The following is a 16647-nucleotide window of genomic DNA, read 5'->3' as shown; positions in this document are numbered from 1 at the left end:
AACCTTTTCTGTTGCTAGTATATTTTGCTTCCTACAAGACTGTTAATAGTCTACCTAACCACAGAATGCTGTCATTCTGAACTTGGACAATGAAGTAAGCCCAAGAGATAAGCAAAGAATATAAAGTTTGGGATTGCTGTGGCCCAGTGCACACCTACACGGCAAAACCAGTAATAAGCACTTGTGCTTACTGAAGGTAGTAGTAATACATCAGTGTGTGGTCTTCTGAGCAAGTCCATGTTCTCCCCCAAGCTGCTTCACTTTGTCTCACACTCAGTGCATTTGTGCGGCCATTCAGTCAAGTGTGGTCTTTAATGCTCGCATACACATACACAGAAATCTCCTAAAATGTATATAATCCATAACACCTTGGATAAAAATGAGCCCTCAGGAAATAATCTGTATTTTGCAAGTCCTGAGGCTTTTTGCTTGTAATTTCCTTATAGTCACACCCCCAGACTTAAATTTCTGAGTCGCGCAGACAGCTGCTTCCCCAAAGTCATTTACTTTGGTTGTATTTCAGCAGTTTTCTTCATTAGGATCCACACGCTCGTATGTAAGTGTTGCCAAGTTTGCTGAACTGGAGAGAGGTACAAACCATGCTGTGCAAAAAGCCTGTTGGGTCTAGGCAGCTTTTCTGTGGGGGTACAGGGAGCAGTTTTAAAAAGAAAAAAGAACTGTACACAAGAGGAAATGGACCAGTATGTACTCTATCAATGTGACAAGTGGGCCGATGAGTTCAACTTGCATGGCCACAAAGAATCTGGAATGCCTGTTTAAATTATCAGTTGCTGCAGATTTCACTTCTAGAAACGATGATGCAATCTCAAGATGAAGAAGAAAAACCATTCTTCAACTGTTTTAAAAGGTCTCTGTAACTGTCAAAAGATTTTAATCTTGATGTATGGAAACATTTAAATTCCAAGACACAGAATGGAGAAAATCAAGTGCACAGTGGCTGGACAATAGGAAAGCCAAAGGAAACAGAAAATGGTATTTCTTTCAGTTAGCTGACATCCACAGAACAGGCTTTACTGAGCACAAATAATGTCTTCCTATCAAACCTACAAATGGCCTTCTCTAGGGTCTGAAATTTCAAAAAACATAATTGTGTTCTCAATGCAAAAATATGGTGAATTTTCAAAGAAAAAACGGGGTTTTATCCCAACTATTCCCCTCTCTCCCAACTAAGCAGCATCACGTCTTTGCACAAATCAAGCAGAATTTACATGAAATGAGTTTGGCACATGCTGTCTTATACCCGGCAAAGCTTAAACTGGAGTTTGCTGGATAGTTATGTTTTCTCCTCACCAGAAGATGTTGAGGTCTTTGTGCATCAAAAGCGGAGGGATGCTGCTTCGATGATAGATGTCCCTGTGGATGAAGAGGATAATTCGGATGTACTGTAGCTGACTGAATGGACTGATGTTCAATTTAAAGTTCTTATTTCTCTGATGATGGATTCCAATGCACAGATATTTGAGACTGTCCTTTTTCTGAGAACTTCAGTGCTTCTCCAAGCAGATGACTGACAGAGGATGCATCTTTGCATGACAAATTGTTGAGGAGAGATTTGTAGTGTGTGTTTTAGGGTCACTTCCTCTGTTAAATTCACTATAAAAATATTTGGGTTTGTTTCTGATTAGCTTTTAAACAGCAGGTTTGTCTTGAACAACCATCCTCCATTCAGTACAGCAGGTCTTTGGGCGCTCCAAAGGTATAGTTAATGTACTCACGGTGTGGTGTTTCACCCTGCCCCACCCCACCTATATCTACACTTTGGGTTTGTTCAATTATAGCAATCTGGAAAAAAAAAAAAAACACCTTAACATAGGCCGGGTAGTTTGTTGGGATTTCTGTCAGAGAACATGCCAGTAAGAAAAAATGAAAGAAGTATGGATTTTTTTCCTCCATATGCAGACAGAAAAAAACACTTCTCCCTATCCCATCTGTAGTATACTAATTTAACAGGTGGTCTACCTGAAGATTCCAATTCCCATTTCTATTTGCTTCTCTTTGTGGGTGCGCATCTTATATAAGGACAAGTGGGAGTTACAGAAAGGAAAAATGATTTTATTTTACTTTCAAACAACTACTAGCTACTCTTCTCGTATTTTATTAAGACGGAAGCATGTTTTATTACAAAAAAAGAATGTTGAAAGTACAAAAGTTCAAAAAGGTCAAAATAATAAATATCCCGATGCATTTAATATACTTTCCAAGTTTAACGCAGAAGAGAAAACATCTATAGTAAAACTACTATCATCGTAACACTCACCAACACATTTTTCAGCAAGTTCTCCTAAGAAGGGGTCTGACAATTTGGGGTTCCAATCCCTGGTATGAATTTGTAAAATGTGCTTTCGTGCCTGATTTAAGAATAAAAATAAAAAAGTTAGCAAGCCAAACCCATGACATAATAATTTATTTAAATATAGTATTTATTCAAGAAAATAGAACGTTATTTTTCCTATTTTTGGTATGTCCTTGAGACAGATGAAATAGAACTTAGCACTCAAAGGTCTCTTAGGAACAAAGGGTTTCCGGTCTTTTAATTATATATATATGCATTAATTTTTTTTCAGTATAACAGTTACACATTTTAATTTCTGTTTAATCAATGCCAATATTATACATGAACTGATCAAAACTCATGTTCTACTAGGAATTATCTTAATTTTATAATTGAATCTGTAATTGCCATATCTGTGATTAACAGCTTCTACTGTCAAATGCCTCACCAATTAATAATTTGCTGAGCAGCATAGCGCATACGCATGAAGTTGGAAAGTATTTCATTTTAAAATTGTACAGAATCCAAATACATTATCTACATGTACAGTATGGGTTTTTTTAACTATAAATTCAAGCAATACTTTGGCTAAGTTTTTAAAAATCTAGAATAGGGAACTGAAATATTCCTGTCACCAACATAACTTCTGATTATACATGTACAATTTTTATGTGCTTTGCAGTATACATAAAGATATTTTCTGTTACTAACACTTCCTAAACCCCAATATTCAGGGCTCCTAATACAGATGGATAGAAAAAAAAGTTTTTAGCTAAGCAGTTCAGTTTAATGCAAATAATTAATTTACCTCTGTTTTTATTTTTAACTATATTCTGAAGATTTCAAGTTCAATACAACTTTATGTCCATTTTTAGTAAAAACACGTTGATAGCGTCTTCATAAAATTTAACATACTTGTAAGAACTAATGGAAATTAGTATTTCATAAGCTTGGTTGCAGACATTCAAACGTTTAATGTACAGAAAAAGCTCATTAATAAATCTACTTTGTTAATTTTTACCTTTTGATCAGGCAAGTTGAAAAGAAATTCCCTGTCAAAACGACCAGGTCTCCTGAGTGCAGGATCTATAGAATCCAGTCTATTTGTAGCACCAATTACAACTATTTCACCTCTATTATCCAGTCCATCCATGAGGGCAAGAAGAGTAGACACTATAGAGCTAAAAGAGTTTTCGAAAACAAAACAAAACAAAAATGTATAGGGAACACTGTAATAGTTTCCTGTTTCAAATAGCAACATTTGTAACTTTTTTTTAAAGTTAAATTGAAATAAACTGCATAATTGTTTCAAGTCTCAAATCAACGAGGAGTCTTTTGATATAATCTGTATTAGACTTAGTATTACAACTCCAGTAAGTACTACAAAGTCAAACTTCCTCCTTTATAAGTTCCGGGGAATGAGAACTCAGTAAACTATTTGCCATGTCTCTGGAAAGATCTCTTCCATTAACAGCATATGCACAGTCCCATTTAGAGTTACGGTAGCACCAAGCAAAAGAAAGGTCCATCAAAATAAAGCCACATATTTCCCATAACCTAGGCTGCTGTCCCCATAGTCTCCTTCCTGTTCTCCTTATTTGAGTTGAAGGAAATGTACATACAAAATGCCACCAGCCATAAAATGAAAAAATACAAGTGCGCTGTGATAAAAAGCACGGCAAAATTGAGATTGAAGACAATCAGGAAAACAAATACATCAAACAGTAAACTTGTAAAAAATGTTTCAAAAAAAAAAAAATGATATGGCAGTAACTCAGGATGAATTTCCGTATCATCCAGTATCAAAAGGATAGAGGTATTCAGTTCCATTCACAGAACACTACAATTTAAAATTTTAGAATAGAAGTGTTTTCAACAGGTTATTCTATCAGCATGCTAACAGAATCTGTTTACAGTATAAAACCAGCAAGCAAAGGGGCTTTCCCTTTATGGAAATCTTTAGTTGATAATACAGCTGAAAGGTCACTTCCACTACAAGCTGATTCCCAACAAATTGCAGTCTGTCTGAAAATCTGAAAAGGTGACTTTCCAGAACACAAAAACTCAATAACCTGTCCTTTCTACTGTTAGGCAAAAGTAAAAATCCTTCTTGGAAACTGAATAAAATCACACTTTAGAGTTTACCAAGATAATGTATTTTCCCTGGTAGCACATGAAAAATATTACCTGTGAATCTGATCTTGCCTACTAGAACGAACTGGAGCCAAGCCATCTATTTCATCAAAGAAGATTATAGAGGGTCTCATCAAGTATGCCTGGTGTGCAAAAAAATTGAATTCACTGTTAATTCATAATTACTCCATTAACACTGAAAACAGTTCATTTTGATTACAAAGCAATAACATGCTAAACTAACACACATATTGAAACACCTGTGTTAAAAGGTGTACTCTGAAAACAACACTGAATTTTCAACTACTGTACTGTTTTGGACAAAGCAAAAAGACTGCATTCTCCTTTGAATAAGCAAGATGGCACCAGTGTATCAGTTTTACTGTATTTGGGAGATTGAAGACAGCAACGGGTATACAAACTGAGTCACCTTATACTCAGTTACAGAAAACAGAAAAAAAATACAGAAAGTATTTTCTCTGCCCATAATCCATTTGTTTGGACGTGTCTGAAAACAGCGTGTTTGAGCAACTACATTTCACTGCTTTATGTGACTCTCTTCCATTCATCACCTTTCAAGCCAAAAAAGGACAAAATATACATAGCAGACAATCCCGCATCCTCCTCTAAGGAGCGGATCTTGAACATGCCAGCCAAATTCAAACTCACTGATTTAAGTTTTTGTTTTGTTTTGTTTTTCAATTTTTACCCAAACTACTTTGTCTATTTCGTTAATGGACAAGTTCAGAAACTTTTTCCCCTCAGTTTTCAAAGCCAAAAAGTGTTGTCATTTCAGCGTTCCTTTATTACTTCAACTAAACATTTAACTTGGACAAATCCCGCCTGATCAATGAAAACAGGTACTTAGTTTCATTTGCAAATAATTTGGACTGCCTAGAACACAGTGCAGCAACAAAACAAAAAAGCACACAGATATACAAAAAATATATATTTTTTCTAACCTGATCAAAAAGGAGTCGAAGCTGACGTTCAGATTCACCAACCCACTTACTCAGACAGTCTGCTCCTTTCCTCATAAAGAAAGCCACCTTTTTGTCTCCTTGACTGCATTCATTAGCTAGAGCTCTAGCTACCAAGGTTTTACCTGTTCCAGGAGGACCATAGAATAAACAGCCCCTGAAGATAAATGGATCAACACAGTCACAAACTTATTTTACGTCTCCTGAAAAACTCCAAGTCAAATTTTATAATGAAGACAGGGAGCCTGGAGAAGAAAGACTTAAGTTCTATTATTACTACATAGCATATTCAACATGACTTCTTAAGACATGTATGTTTTATGCTTTCATATCAGTAGATCTTTGCTTTGTAAAGCACATCAGTCAGAAGGATGTTAAGCTTTCAAAGGATTGTTTTACTCTATTTAAATACCTCCTCAAATATTAAATCAAATACTTCAGTCAATTTTTGTTACTTCTTTGGAGTAATGTATTTCCTTTAAATGACAAAAATATCTCAAAATTTTCAATTTACTTATGTATAACCATTTAAATCTCTCACTAAAGTGGCTGATTGTCATTAAAACCATAACATAACGTTACTGAGACTACTTCTATAAAAGAAACATCAGCTTTTAGCTTGGTTTAGTCAATTATTTGATAACATAGTCATTTGATAATTTGATTTATTTATTGATAATAAAGTCAAGGTACTAAGGCTGCCTTAATAGAACACTTGAGAACTCTTTCTTCAACAAAATCACAAAAAAAGTTTGTCTTACCACAAGAGAAGTAAACTAGATTTTTGTAACTCTTCATCTTGCTTATTATATTCTGATAGACAAGTGGAGTTACAGACATGTAAGTCTATTTGAACTGTAAACACTTCAGGGAAAGAATCAATCTCCTATGTGTTTTCAAAGGAAGCATACTTCAGAGTTTAATGAAATCAAAATACAACAACAAGAGCAAATATACCTACCTTGGTGGCTGAATTTTGAATTTTTCAAATATTTCTGGATAGAGAAGAGGAAACACTACCATTTCCTTAAGTGCAAGGATGTGATGGCTCAATCCCCCTATACTATCAAAACGCACCTTGGAAAAAAAAAAGCAAAGCCCATATTAGCAACAGCTTTTCGCAAAAAACCTTATACTTATAAACCAATGTATTTGGAAAAAAGAACAGCAAACAGCAATGCATTCATCAAAATATATTAAAATAGGAGTTGTCTCAAGTATAAAAAAGTTGAGAAAGTTCATTCTCAGTTGCCCAGGTGAAGTTTATCTGATTCACAAACTAACTGTGCCAGGAACACCTGGACATCTACAGAAAAGTCATAGAGACGACGTAGAAACGACATAGAAACGTCATCGCCCACGTCGGAGAGCATTTTTAAACCCAGGCACACCGTAACATGAATATACTTGAAACACTTCTGGACGGTGGTTCAGCTCTACTACTAATTCAGCAGCTTCTCCACAAACACACATCATAAACTAGCGTACATCTTTGTTTCTAAATTTTATTATTTTTTTTTGCTAGGCCAAGCTGAGGGTTCCTGGACTACATTCCCTTTAGTCAGATTTGTCAGAGAGAATACTGAAGATCCACACAAACATTCTGTTTGAAGTCTGCACAGTACCAACGTGGCTAGCACATGGACAACCCCAGGTGGTCAGTACAACTGTTTCTACACTGCTCAGGATATCACAGCTTCCACTATTACAAGCAATCAAGAACTGGCTGTCAATAAAGAAATACAGCTGAGAAATTGATATTTGAGCTCATCGATGGTATGCATGCAGCCTGACGATTTACTACAGGCCAAAAGCAAATGCTTTATAGCCCAAAATAATAAACAGACAACAGCTTTAGAACAATTAAAATAGACCAGTGAGTATATAATGAATTAACTTCCACTCTAATGAGAAACTATGGTGAATTCTGCTTATGCATAACTGGGGGAAGGAAAAAAGTTTTAACTGAACGTACCGATTTATCAACAATCATAGGGTCAACGTCAGCCAAGCTTGCCCCAACTTTCACACGTTCTCGTAGGATTCCACTAGCTAAGTCTTCCGCTCTAAAGTTTAAAGGTAGGCACCTGTTCAACCATAACAAAAAATATTGTTTTAATATTTTGGGGGGAATGGATAGAGACAACAGATTGAATGGCTTCCTCCACTAAATCAAAAAACACACATCAGTCTAACCAGTTTTCATCCAATCACTTAAACTTACTCATCCAATTTCAAAACTATTATTAAAAAAAGAAGTTAAACTTATCAGGCTGAGATAAAAGAATTATAGAACTAATTCTTCTGTGTATCACTAAAAATAGAGAGTACCTAAAAAGACAACCTTCCTGGATTGACAAGGTAACCAAATTAATATTTTTATTTTGGTAATTAATGTTCCAGATCTGGTAGTTCTCTAAAGATAGCGTTATGCTTGCACATAGGTATTTCATTCTGGAGAGCTAGACTGGACACATTATTTTGATTTAACAAAAAAGAAGTTGAGCAAAAAAAGCGCACTCTCAGATCACCTTTAAATCATATGCACCTGATTCAGTTTCTCAGCATATACAAAGAAGCTTCAAGTCCTTACACAGGTATTAAACCAGGTGAAATACAGAGTAAGGGAGAAAGAAAGGTACCAGTAACATACCAATTACACTTGCAATTACACTTTTGATAGTTGTACATGTGTTTGGAACTCATTAGGATGGAAAAAGGAATGGTATTGCAAACAAGAGATGGAAAAAGAAGAGCATAAAAAGAAAACAGTTTTCCTACAAATATATCTGTGGCAGTAAATTTATTGACATGTTATATATCTTCCACTTTTAGATAACTGGTAGAAAAATGCAAGGTCAAAAGACTGTATGTTGTGTGTGTAGAATGTTCATAATGTTACAAAACAGTAAGAAATTATGAAGAGCCAGCACTGGCGTGTACACCTGAAGTAACTGGGACCAAGTATCAATGTAAATCTAGTTACTCTCTTTTTACACCAAGAATAAAAATAGATTTTTAACTGACAGAGTTATGTCTTGTAAGCCAGCTGAATCAAATAGATTTATTTTTTTTAATCGTTGGATCTTTTTTATCACTATTGTTAATTATCTCTTCAAAAGACTTCAAAATCTACGTTAATATATAAGTAGCAATCCTCCCACACTATGGCTGCAGGCAATCCCAGGTAGAATCAAAAAAGTCTGCAGAATCAACAGAACACTAACTTATTTTCAGCAGATTATTTTCTGCTGAATAATAAAAATAAAACCCTCCTAAAGACCAAAGATGTTTTGATACCTATTTCTTGCCCTGGCCATGCTTTTAGATTTTCTTCTTTCAAAACGTTCTTCATCTGACGAAGTGGTATCACTGCTGTGAATGGCATGCTTCTTTCTCCTATTTAAATAGCAAAATAAATACAAAGCTCAGTCCTTTTCACAGTTGTACCGCCTGTTTTGATTTTTTATAAAAACAAAATTGAAACGGCAAATACAATACTGTTCAGGTTTAACACGCACATGCAAATTTTTGTTTTATTAAGAAGATATCAAAATACTCGGGGGGAGGAGGGAAGGGAGAGGAATAGAAACATCATCTTTTACTGTCTCAAGAACGTCCAATATCAACATGGACATTACCATAACAGTAGATCTCTATAAAATCCAGTGCATGTTACTTCAGTAAGTATGACTAAGTCTTCAGTCCTTACGTTGTTGAGTTCAAACAGCTACATAGAAACTTCCAACCCTTAGCCACCTCTATCATAACAGAAATATCAAGGTCTCCTTACTCAGTTTGATGCTTTCCTCTATTCTTTTAAAATATTCCATACTTCCTAAAGCATGTTCTCTTTTTATGAGGTTAAGGCTGAACAGCAGCAGCTTTACAAAGTATTACGTTAGTTTAACTTCTGAATCTAAGTAAAATTACTATTCAAAGTATGCATGAACCATTTCTTATTGTAGTATGACAGTATTTCAGAATACTCTTTCAAAATACTAGATAATGTACATTCTTACATCCTCTGTACACAAAAATACTCTTAATTTAATCAGTGTGAAGAAGTACTTTTTTGTATGAACTAAGAAGAATCAGCTAATAGGAAAACTAATGTCTTTTTAGTGAATATAGCGAGCTTTGTCATTTGCATGAACATGGTAATGCATTGATGAGCTATTTTTTTGCCAAAGGAAAATTAGGCAAATCAGTTTTGACCAAGATGATCAAAAATTAAGTACATTTAAAAACGCATCAAAGAGAACGTTATGTAATTGGGGAGAACTGTTATGGGAGTGTAAAATACCCTGAGAAATACAGATAAAATGGAAGAGGAGCAATAAACATGATAAAACTGAAGGGATAATTGCCTCCAAACTCTTTACATCTTACTAGCAATTAAAAGTCCAGAGATCATCCAACACAATATACACTACAAGCAATAAAATTCTCCTCAAAATTATACGTTATTTATATTGCAAAGAAACTTGTAGAATCCTAAGATCCTGCTACAGAGTAAAGCTTTTTAAGGCTTTGAGTAAGTTTGGTTTTACAAAAACTCAACTATTTTGTTAAATAAAGCCTTTTGACTGTTTACAAGAGAACTCAGTACATTACAGACTTCTTTGACACAAAAGGTCCAAGTCAAAAATCATGTTTCGTTAATTTTATGTTAAATTGCTAATGCTACTCAGATGGAACTTGAACTAGAAGAAAACAAAAAAAACATTACTCTGACTTAGTTTTTCTTGTAGACTAGAAAATGGACATTATCTAAACTGCTGCTTTGGAATTGAACACTAAATAAAAGCCTTTACAGAAAAATCTGGTGTGCAGTGCAGAATTCTTGTTCCAGTACTGGCAAAACACCCGTTTCCAGTCAGTTTCCAGACTGCTCATCACAAAGCTTCTAAAAAAAGCTTCATGAAATGCTGTGAAATTCATTTCTGTATGCTGATCAGGATCTGAACCTGAGCTACAATTCAAGATCCATTCATATGCATGAGTGAAAACATACAACTCAAGAATATTTTGAAAATCAAAAGCTAATAGAAACATACTTAGAGAGAGTAAACAACTACGTACCAAAAGACTGACATTTACCTGATATGGCTTCTTCTCGCAGGAGATCTGTGAATATCAAACAGTGTATTTTCCCTCTTTTTTTGGTGAGCTGGCACTGAGTAAGAGAAGTTATGGGTTTGTAACATCAGTTAAAAAAGAATGAACTAATCTAAATGCAGCTGCAAAAATGTTAGATTATTCCCGTACCAATAATTTTATCACTGTTTTCTCCATTAGCTCAAATTAGGAAAAGAAATTTCTCATCATTGCAAAATGTGGCAACCGCTGCTATGCAATTTATCTGGTTACGAATTAGGTTTATCACTCAAGAAGCAGAGAAATCAGCAGTTTTGCTATGTATTTATTTATTAGTTGGCGGAGTTCAACTTTTGTCAACTATTTCTTTGCAACCCTGAGCCCAGCGTGTGACAGTATTTGCAAAGTTCAACGAGGCAGCAAGCACAAGAGATGCTACCAAAATGCACACTTAACAATCGTTTTCAGTAGTCATATTCACACGGTGAACTAAAACAGAGGCAAGAATGGAAGTCACTAAACACTGCATGGGAGCTCTTTCAGGGATAAGGAGCAGTCATCCAACTTCCCTTCCCACACCCGTGGTGTTTCTTGGAAGTCAAAAAAGCAGAACTGTATGAGCACTGTCTAGTTACCTATTGGAGGGGCCTGATATCTTTCAACAGTTTTTCTCTGTCTTAGATTATACGGTCGGTCGTTTTCTTCTCCTTCAGCTTCTTCTACTTCTATATCTCCATCTTCTTCCTGAGACTCTGTTGGGAAGGGTTGGGGGTGAAGAGAAAATTTCAGAACTCATCTTCTTGATGCCAGAACTATCCTTACCCTAAACATTTTAATGGCCATTGAGAACTATCCCCCTCCTACTAATCAGCACTGATTTGCAAATCACTAGGAATTTGAAGACCAAGACCAATCTACAGCCTATTGTCAAAACTTCTTCCAGTTTCCCACAGAAGGTTCTGGAAAAGCAACAGAAAGAAAAGTAAGTATAATCAAATTAGTTTTAGCTGTGAACTGCAAATATCTGTCATCTTTTTCCTTCAGTAATTATCCCTCAAATTAAGAAAATGCCTTTCTTCTCTCTCTTTTCCCGTAGCTGCCTGGGAAAATCAAATATTTGACATAGCACAAAAATAACTCTAATTTTAAGATTCACAGTATCATTTTTACACAGAGCAAATCAACACGCTGTATAATAAAGTTACCACATAGATCCATCTATTAATATGATCAGTATTTCTGTCCCTAGACCTCTGAATTCAGACTGTGTTCTTACTAACCAGGAAAGACCAAATAACCTACAGCAAGGTTTTAGTTCAAAATCAAAAGACACTATGCTGTGTCCTGTATGGATCCCTTAAGTCAAGTTTGAGTCTGGTTTCCTAAGGAAACCAAGCATGCTGTTGATCAATGCCATCAGAGTTGGCCATTATCCATTCTTCCTCCAACACCTTTTGAACCCACTGGCCAGTTTCAAACAAGTTCTTAAAAGAAATTCAGAATTTCAAACAGAATAGTCTCTACAAGCTTTCTAAAATTCAGTAGATGGATAGAAAACAGAGACTTTTAATTAATATTTTCATTAAAAGTAAGATGCAGAAATGACCATTACACAGTCTTTCTGGTAACAGCCATCCACTGTATGAGAAATAGCAAGTCAATAAGAAAACGCAGAGCTGTGGGCTACACGTACCACATCCTGATTTCAACACAGAGGACTGTTACAGGGAATATGAGGAAAGTTTCCAATATTTTGTATTACAGGAAACAAGAGGAAAGGAATGTAGAATACACATATTTAGAAACCAGGCCTTTTTCTACTTCTTTCAGATGAACTTGGATTGCATTGTTTAAAGAAAACTGTTTGTAGAGATCCCTAAATCTTTTTCAATGTACTTACTCACAATACTTTTGTTAATTGGTCAATTAAATAATTCCAAATCCAGAGCCAAAACCAAATTATTTTCTGTAGTGTAATATATTGCTATTTTACGTTCAGGAGAGCTTTGTTTTATAATTATTTCAGACAAAGCCTTACAATCCCGTACAAGCCATACCTTCTTCTTCGCCTTCTGTGGACACTTCATGGTGGTTCTGAATCCCATAGCTATTTCTCCTCAGTGATTTCCTCCTTCTTTTCACTCGAGAATACATATCCATGTTTTCCTGTAATAAAAGTAACATACACCCCTGTCAGTAATTGTCCCACATCACTTACGTTGTTAGCCCACGGTTCAGGAAGTAATACTACATACAATTTCTAGCCCCCAACTGTTTTTTTCAATAGAGCCTTCCACAAGTAGGCTACAAAAACAATATTCTCAAATTTAACGGGTGATAAAATAAACCCCTCTATACTTAGTCTTTCTAATACATTGTCAGTAATCAGTATGAGGCTACTTTAGAGAACAAAGTAGGTAACAGTCCTTGGTCCTGTTTTCAGACTGAGTGTGCTTCAAACCAAAGGAGGACCACCACAGCACATCCTGAGTGAGGGCACAGCAGTAAATTCATCAGATTTAACATTCTAGCAACATACATATCACTTCTGTGAATCTTCTTCTGAATTTGAGTTTATCAAATTTTTTAATGTTATCCACTGATGAGGATATGAAACCTTTTGGCAGAGCTACCAACAAAAGTAAGGGAACTACAAAAACAAACATGCTCCCTCTTTCACATTACTTTTATCCAAGAACCGAGACACTGTACTTACAAATTCTGTATCTGTCCACATTCGCAGCCGCTCTACTTCCCCAGACCGCCTATTTCTCCTGATGTTAATATTATCCATTTCCTGTAGGACAGCTTCGGCAGTACTAAAATATATGCAAGAGTTAGCAAAATAAATAGAGAAAAAAAATAAAAATCAGTCTTAAAATAGTAGGCATGCAGAACTTTCCACATAGTACCCAATAGCTTAACATATCTATTTTTATGGTCTGTTATGGCTATTCCAAGGTCTGCAAGCTGACTAAATATATAAATGGCTTAATGTGTGAAAATTTTAAGGTAGCTTCCTGAATCTATCAGTTAAGTACAACACTAACCGCAATAAAGAAAATTGAAAGATGAACCTATAGAATATAAACTAAAAAGTATGCATAAGAAGAAATGCTGGTGCTACGGGTTCAAATTAGGTTATAATGTTTTAAAGTCTATTTTTGCTCAGTGCAGATTGCAGCATACAAATTTGTAACTGCTTAGGAAGGTGTCAGATCTGCAGGGTAAGATAGTAAAGCTTTTTATCCACATAACTATAATACTGTGAAAGCAGTCAATGTGTCCACCCTGTAAGCTACGTATCCTTCTATCCTGGCCTCAGAGAGACACCAACAAATAAAGGATTTTAAAACTGTTAGATCAGTAACACCTAGAGCTTCAACGTTCATTATTTGAGCTCATTACTCTACCACTTCTCATCTATTATTTAATTAGACTACATTTTCATTATCTGAAGCATTTGTAAACAGATTGCAAAACAACGCTGGTATGTGAATTGGAACCTTGTCTAAAATACTTTATTGCTAAGGAAGAAAACAACAGGGAATTATGCAAACTAAGGCAAGTATTTGGCCACCTGTTCTGACCACCTATTTACTGCTCTCTATGGTGATTGTAATAGATTTCCTCTGGAATTCTACTATAACTGTACAGTAATTGTAAGAAGGCAGAAACTTTCACTTCCTTTCTTTCAAGCTGTTTAAAAGTAAATCTGAAGAGTGAAACCCTGCCTAGAAAGTAGTCCATGGAAGTTCAGGCCACGGATATCAAAAAAGTCAAGATTTTGTTATGAGTGCCCTTCTCAATTTTAAACAATTCTTCTCAAGTATCTGTGATGTGTGACATTTACTACTTCAAGTAAAATTATGCTATAACTCATTATCAAAGAAAACAGGGCCGGGGGTCGGGGACTGGAAAAGTCCACCCACTTTGCCAGGCAAGAAAAAACTAAACAATACTTAAATCACTGCTGACAGATGTTTATCTAATATGTTCTTAAAAACCTCCAATGATTATTGGACACGCTGTTATCAGTATAAGTTCGTATATTGATTTGAGTACCATGATCTTATCAAATTACGATCTTCGTGGTAGACTTTTTCCTATTGTTGATAAGAGGGGGGAGATTCAACTGCAACTAGAAAAATAAATGTAACTGAATATAAGTTTGTAAACTGATACTAAGTAATTACTAGGTAAATTGAAAAGAATGTTTAATGGATAGAAAATTCAACTGAATACAGATCATACTTGGCAATTAAATGTTTATGTATAAATCAAAATCATTTTTCAAGCACTAGCAAGCAATTTCTTACAGATGTGCCTATTAAAATCCATTTTACAGGTGGGAAAGTTGACACACATTAAGTGACCTGCCCAGGGCCACACAGAAATAATAATTAAAGAAAATATTTCTGGCTCCCATTCCTATGCTCAGACCAGACCGTGCCTCCCTCTCTGACCTACTTTGTCTGCACAGTAAATGTCAAAAAGTGACACCAATCCTGTGTGAATTACTAACAAATGGTAAAAAACAAAAAAAAAACAAAAAAAAACAACAAAAAAGAAAGCTACACACTTTTGATATTTTATGATCAAAATCATACAGGCAAGATCTAGAAAGCTTTCCAAGTGCTGTTGCTAATTACTACTTTACATCACATTTAGATATCACTACATAAACAGGTTACTAGGAGACAAACCAGGGTGTGGATTTACAGCACGTAAGGCACTCTGCAGTAACTGCCAACACACACAGTTTTATCCAGGGGTAAACACAAAGCAGCTTACTCCTCAACACAAGTCCAGTAAGCTACTTCGCATTTAGTGCATGGGTAACGTTGGCAGTTGCAGCACAGGAGCCAGCCTTTAACCCAAACCACAACCTGGCTTGCCTCAATGCTGTTACGTTCTCGCAGTCAAACACAGAGATGGCACTGGAAGACAGGGTTTTCTAACTTTATTAAAAATCATCACGATGCTTTGTGAATACAACTGAAGTATCCCCACATACCTGTTTACTAGCTGATCAAACAATAAACTCTGATTCAAAGTTTCAAATCTGTTTTTCCTGGACCGACAACTTTTTCTGACTTCTATCTCTCCGTTTATGCAAGCATGGTCCCCATCTCCCTTTTTTTCCCCTCGAAGGGGATGGCTTTTGAGAGCTAAGAGAAATTTGTATTACTACTTTAAAATGCAGGAAACAACATTTTCACAAACAAGAATTAATAAGCAGAATACTTAACAAGAACAATATACCAGAAGTAACTAAGGAGCACAATACGAGCACCCTTATATACACTAAAGAAATATATATATATATATATATATAATTCCTATCAAAATTGTTTTTCAAGCTATTTCTTCAGACTCGAGCTTGTTTCCTTGTATTATAGATCTTATGTTAAGATAAAAATCTGGTATTCAAATATCCACTCAATATTTTTAAGTCAACATCAATACTAAAATGCACACTTGGCCCCCAGTTTCAATTCTGAGTCCTCCAAATGCAATATCAAAAGGTCAGATACAACACATTGATTTCACAAACAATGTACCAGCTACTCTGTACAGTGCCAAACAAAAAGGGATCCCACTCCTGATTGTTCCTTAGGCACCACAATAAATAATAAAAAATACCAAAAATGTTTAATGAGTTAACATTTACATAGAGTCAACACAGAATTAGATGAAACAATTTATGAAAAGGGGACATGAAAGACAGTATGGTTTTAGCTGAGTTATGAAATGAGATGGTGAGTTTGAACAGTAGAAGCAAAGAGGAAAGCTGTTCCAAGGTAGGAGGAGCTGCAGACAAGGCAGGTCTCTCTAGAGCAATAACGGAGTAAGTAATGTTAAGAACCACAGAAGGCCAAATCTTAAACGAGCAAAGAGAGTAAGTAAATTAAAGAGACCAGCTGGGAGAGGAAGGCCAAAATTAGTCCCTAACAGTAAATTTGGTAATTAAGGAAAACATCAAGATCATGGCCAAGAGGTCTGAATTGAGAAGAGAAATGGAATTTCATCTGAGAATGTTCCCCATGTCCATAGAGAGCATCCAAGATGTTGACAGAAGGAAACTGAGCCAAAACAGTAAACTTTTGGGTCAAAATGAGTAATCAGTAAAGTTATTAA

General features: G+C 35.4%; 1 protein-coding gene across 7 annotated transcripts in view; it reads right to left on the bottom strand.

Annotated features, from left to right (window-relative positions):
* Nucleotides 1–16647, bottom strand: part of ATAD2B (ATPase family AAA domain containing 2B) — an 83274-nt gene that overhangs the window by 48232 nt on the left and 18395 nt on the right. For all 7 annotated transcript variants that reach the window (XM_035560215.1, XM_050709479.1, XM_050709478.1 and 4 more), the window contains exons 4-15: nucleotides 15524–15677; nucleotides 13223–13325; nucleotides 12564–12672; nucleotides 11142–11258; nucleotides 10510–10585; nucleotides 8707–8805; nucleotides 7382–7493; nucleotides 6368–6483; nucleotides 5389–5563; nucleotides 4481–4569; nucleotides 3315–3474; nucleotides 2279–2369 (exon numbers count right to left, since the gene is read on the bottom strand). In XM_035560215.1, the coding sequence (XP_035416108.1) occupies nucleotides 2279–2369; nucleotides 3315–3474; nucleotides 4481–4569; nucleotides 5389–5563; nucleotides 6368–6483; nucleotides 7382–7493; nucleotides 8707–8805; nucleotides 10510–10585; nucleotides 11142–11258; nucleotides 12564–12672; nucleotides 13223–13325; nucleotides 15524–15677 (1401 nt within the window). The remainder of the gene's footprint in view (nucleotides 1–2278; nucleotides 2370–3314; nucleotides 3475–4480; nucleotides 4570–5388; nucleotides 5564–6367; nucleotides 6484–7381; nucleotides 7494–8706; nucleotides 8806–10509; nucleotides 10586–11141; nucleotides 11259–12563; nucleotides 12673–13222; nucleotides 13326–15523; nucleotides 15678–16647) is intronic.

The sequence above is a fragment of the Cygnus atratus genome, chromosome 3 (genome assembly GCF_013377495.2).
Source record: "Cygnus atratus isolate AKBS03 ecotype Queensland, Australia chromosome 3, CAtr_DNAZoo_HiC_assembly, whole genome shotgun sequence".
NCBI classification, from domain to species: domain Eukaryota; kingdom Metazoa; phylum Chordata; class Aves; order Anseriformes; family Anatidae; genus Cygnus; species Cygnus atratus.
The sequence above is the reverse complement of the archived record's forward strand: the minus strand, read 5'-3'. Positions and strand labels throughout refer to the sequence as shown.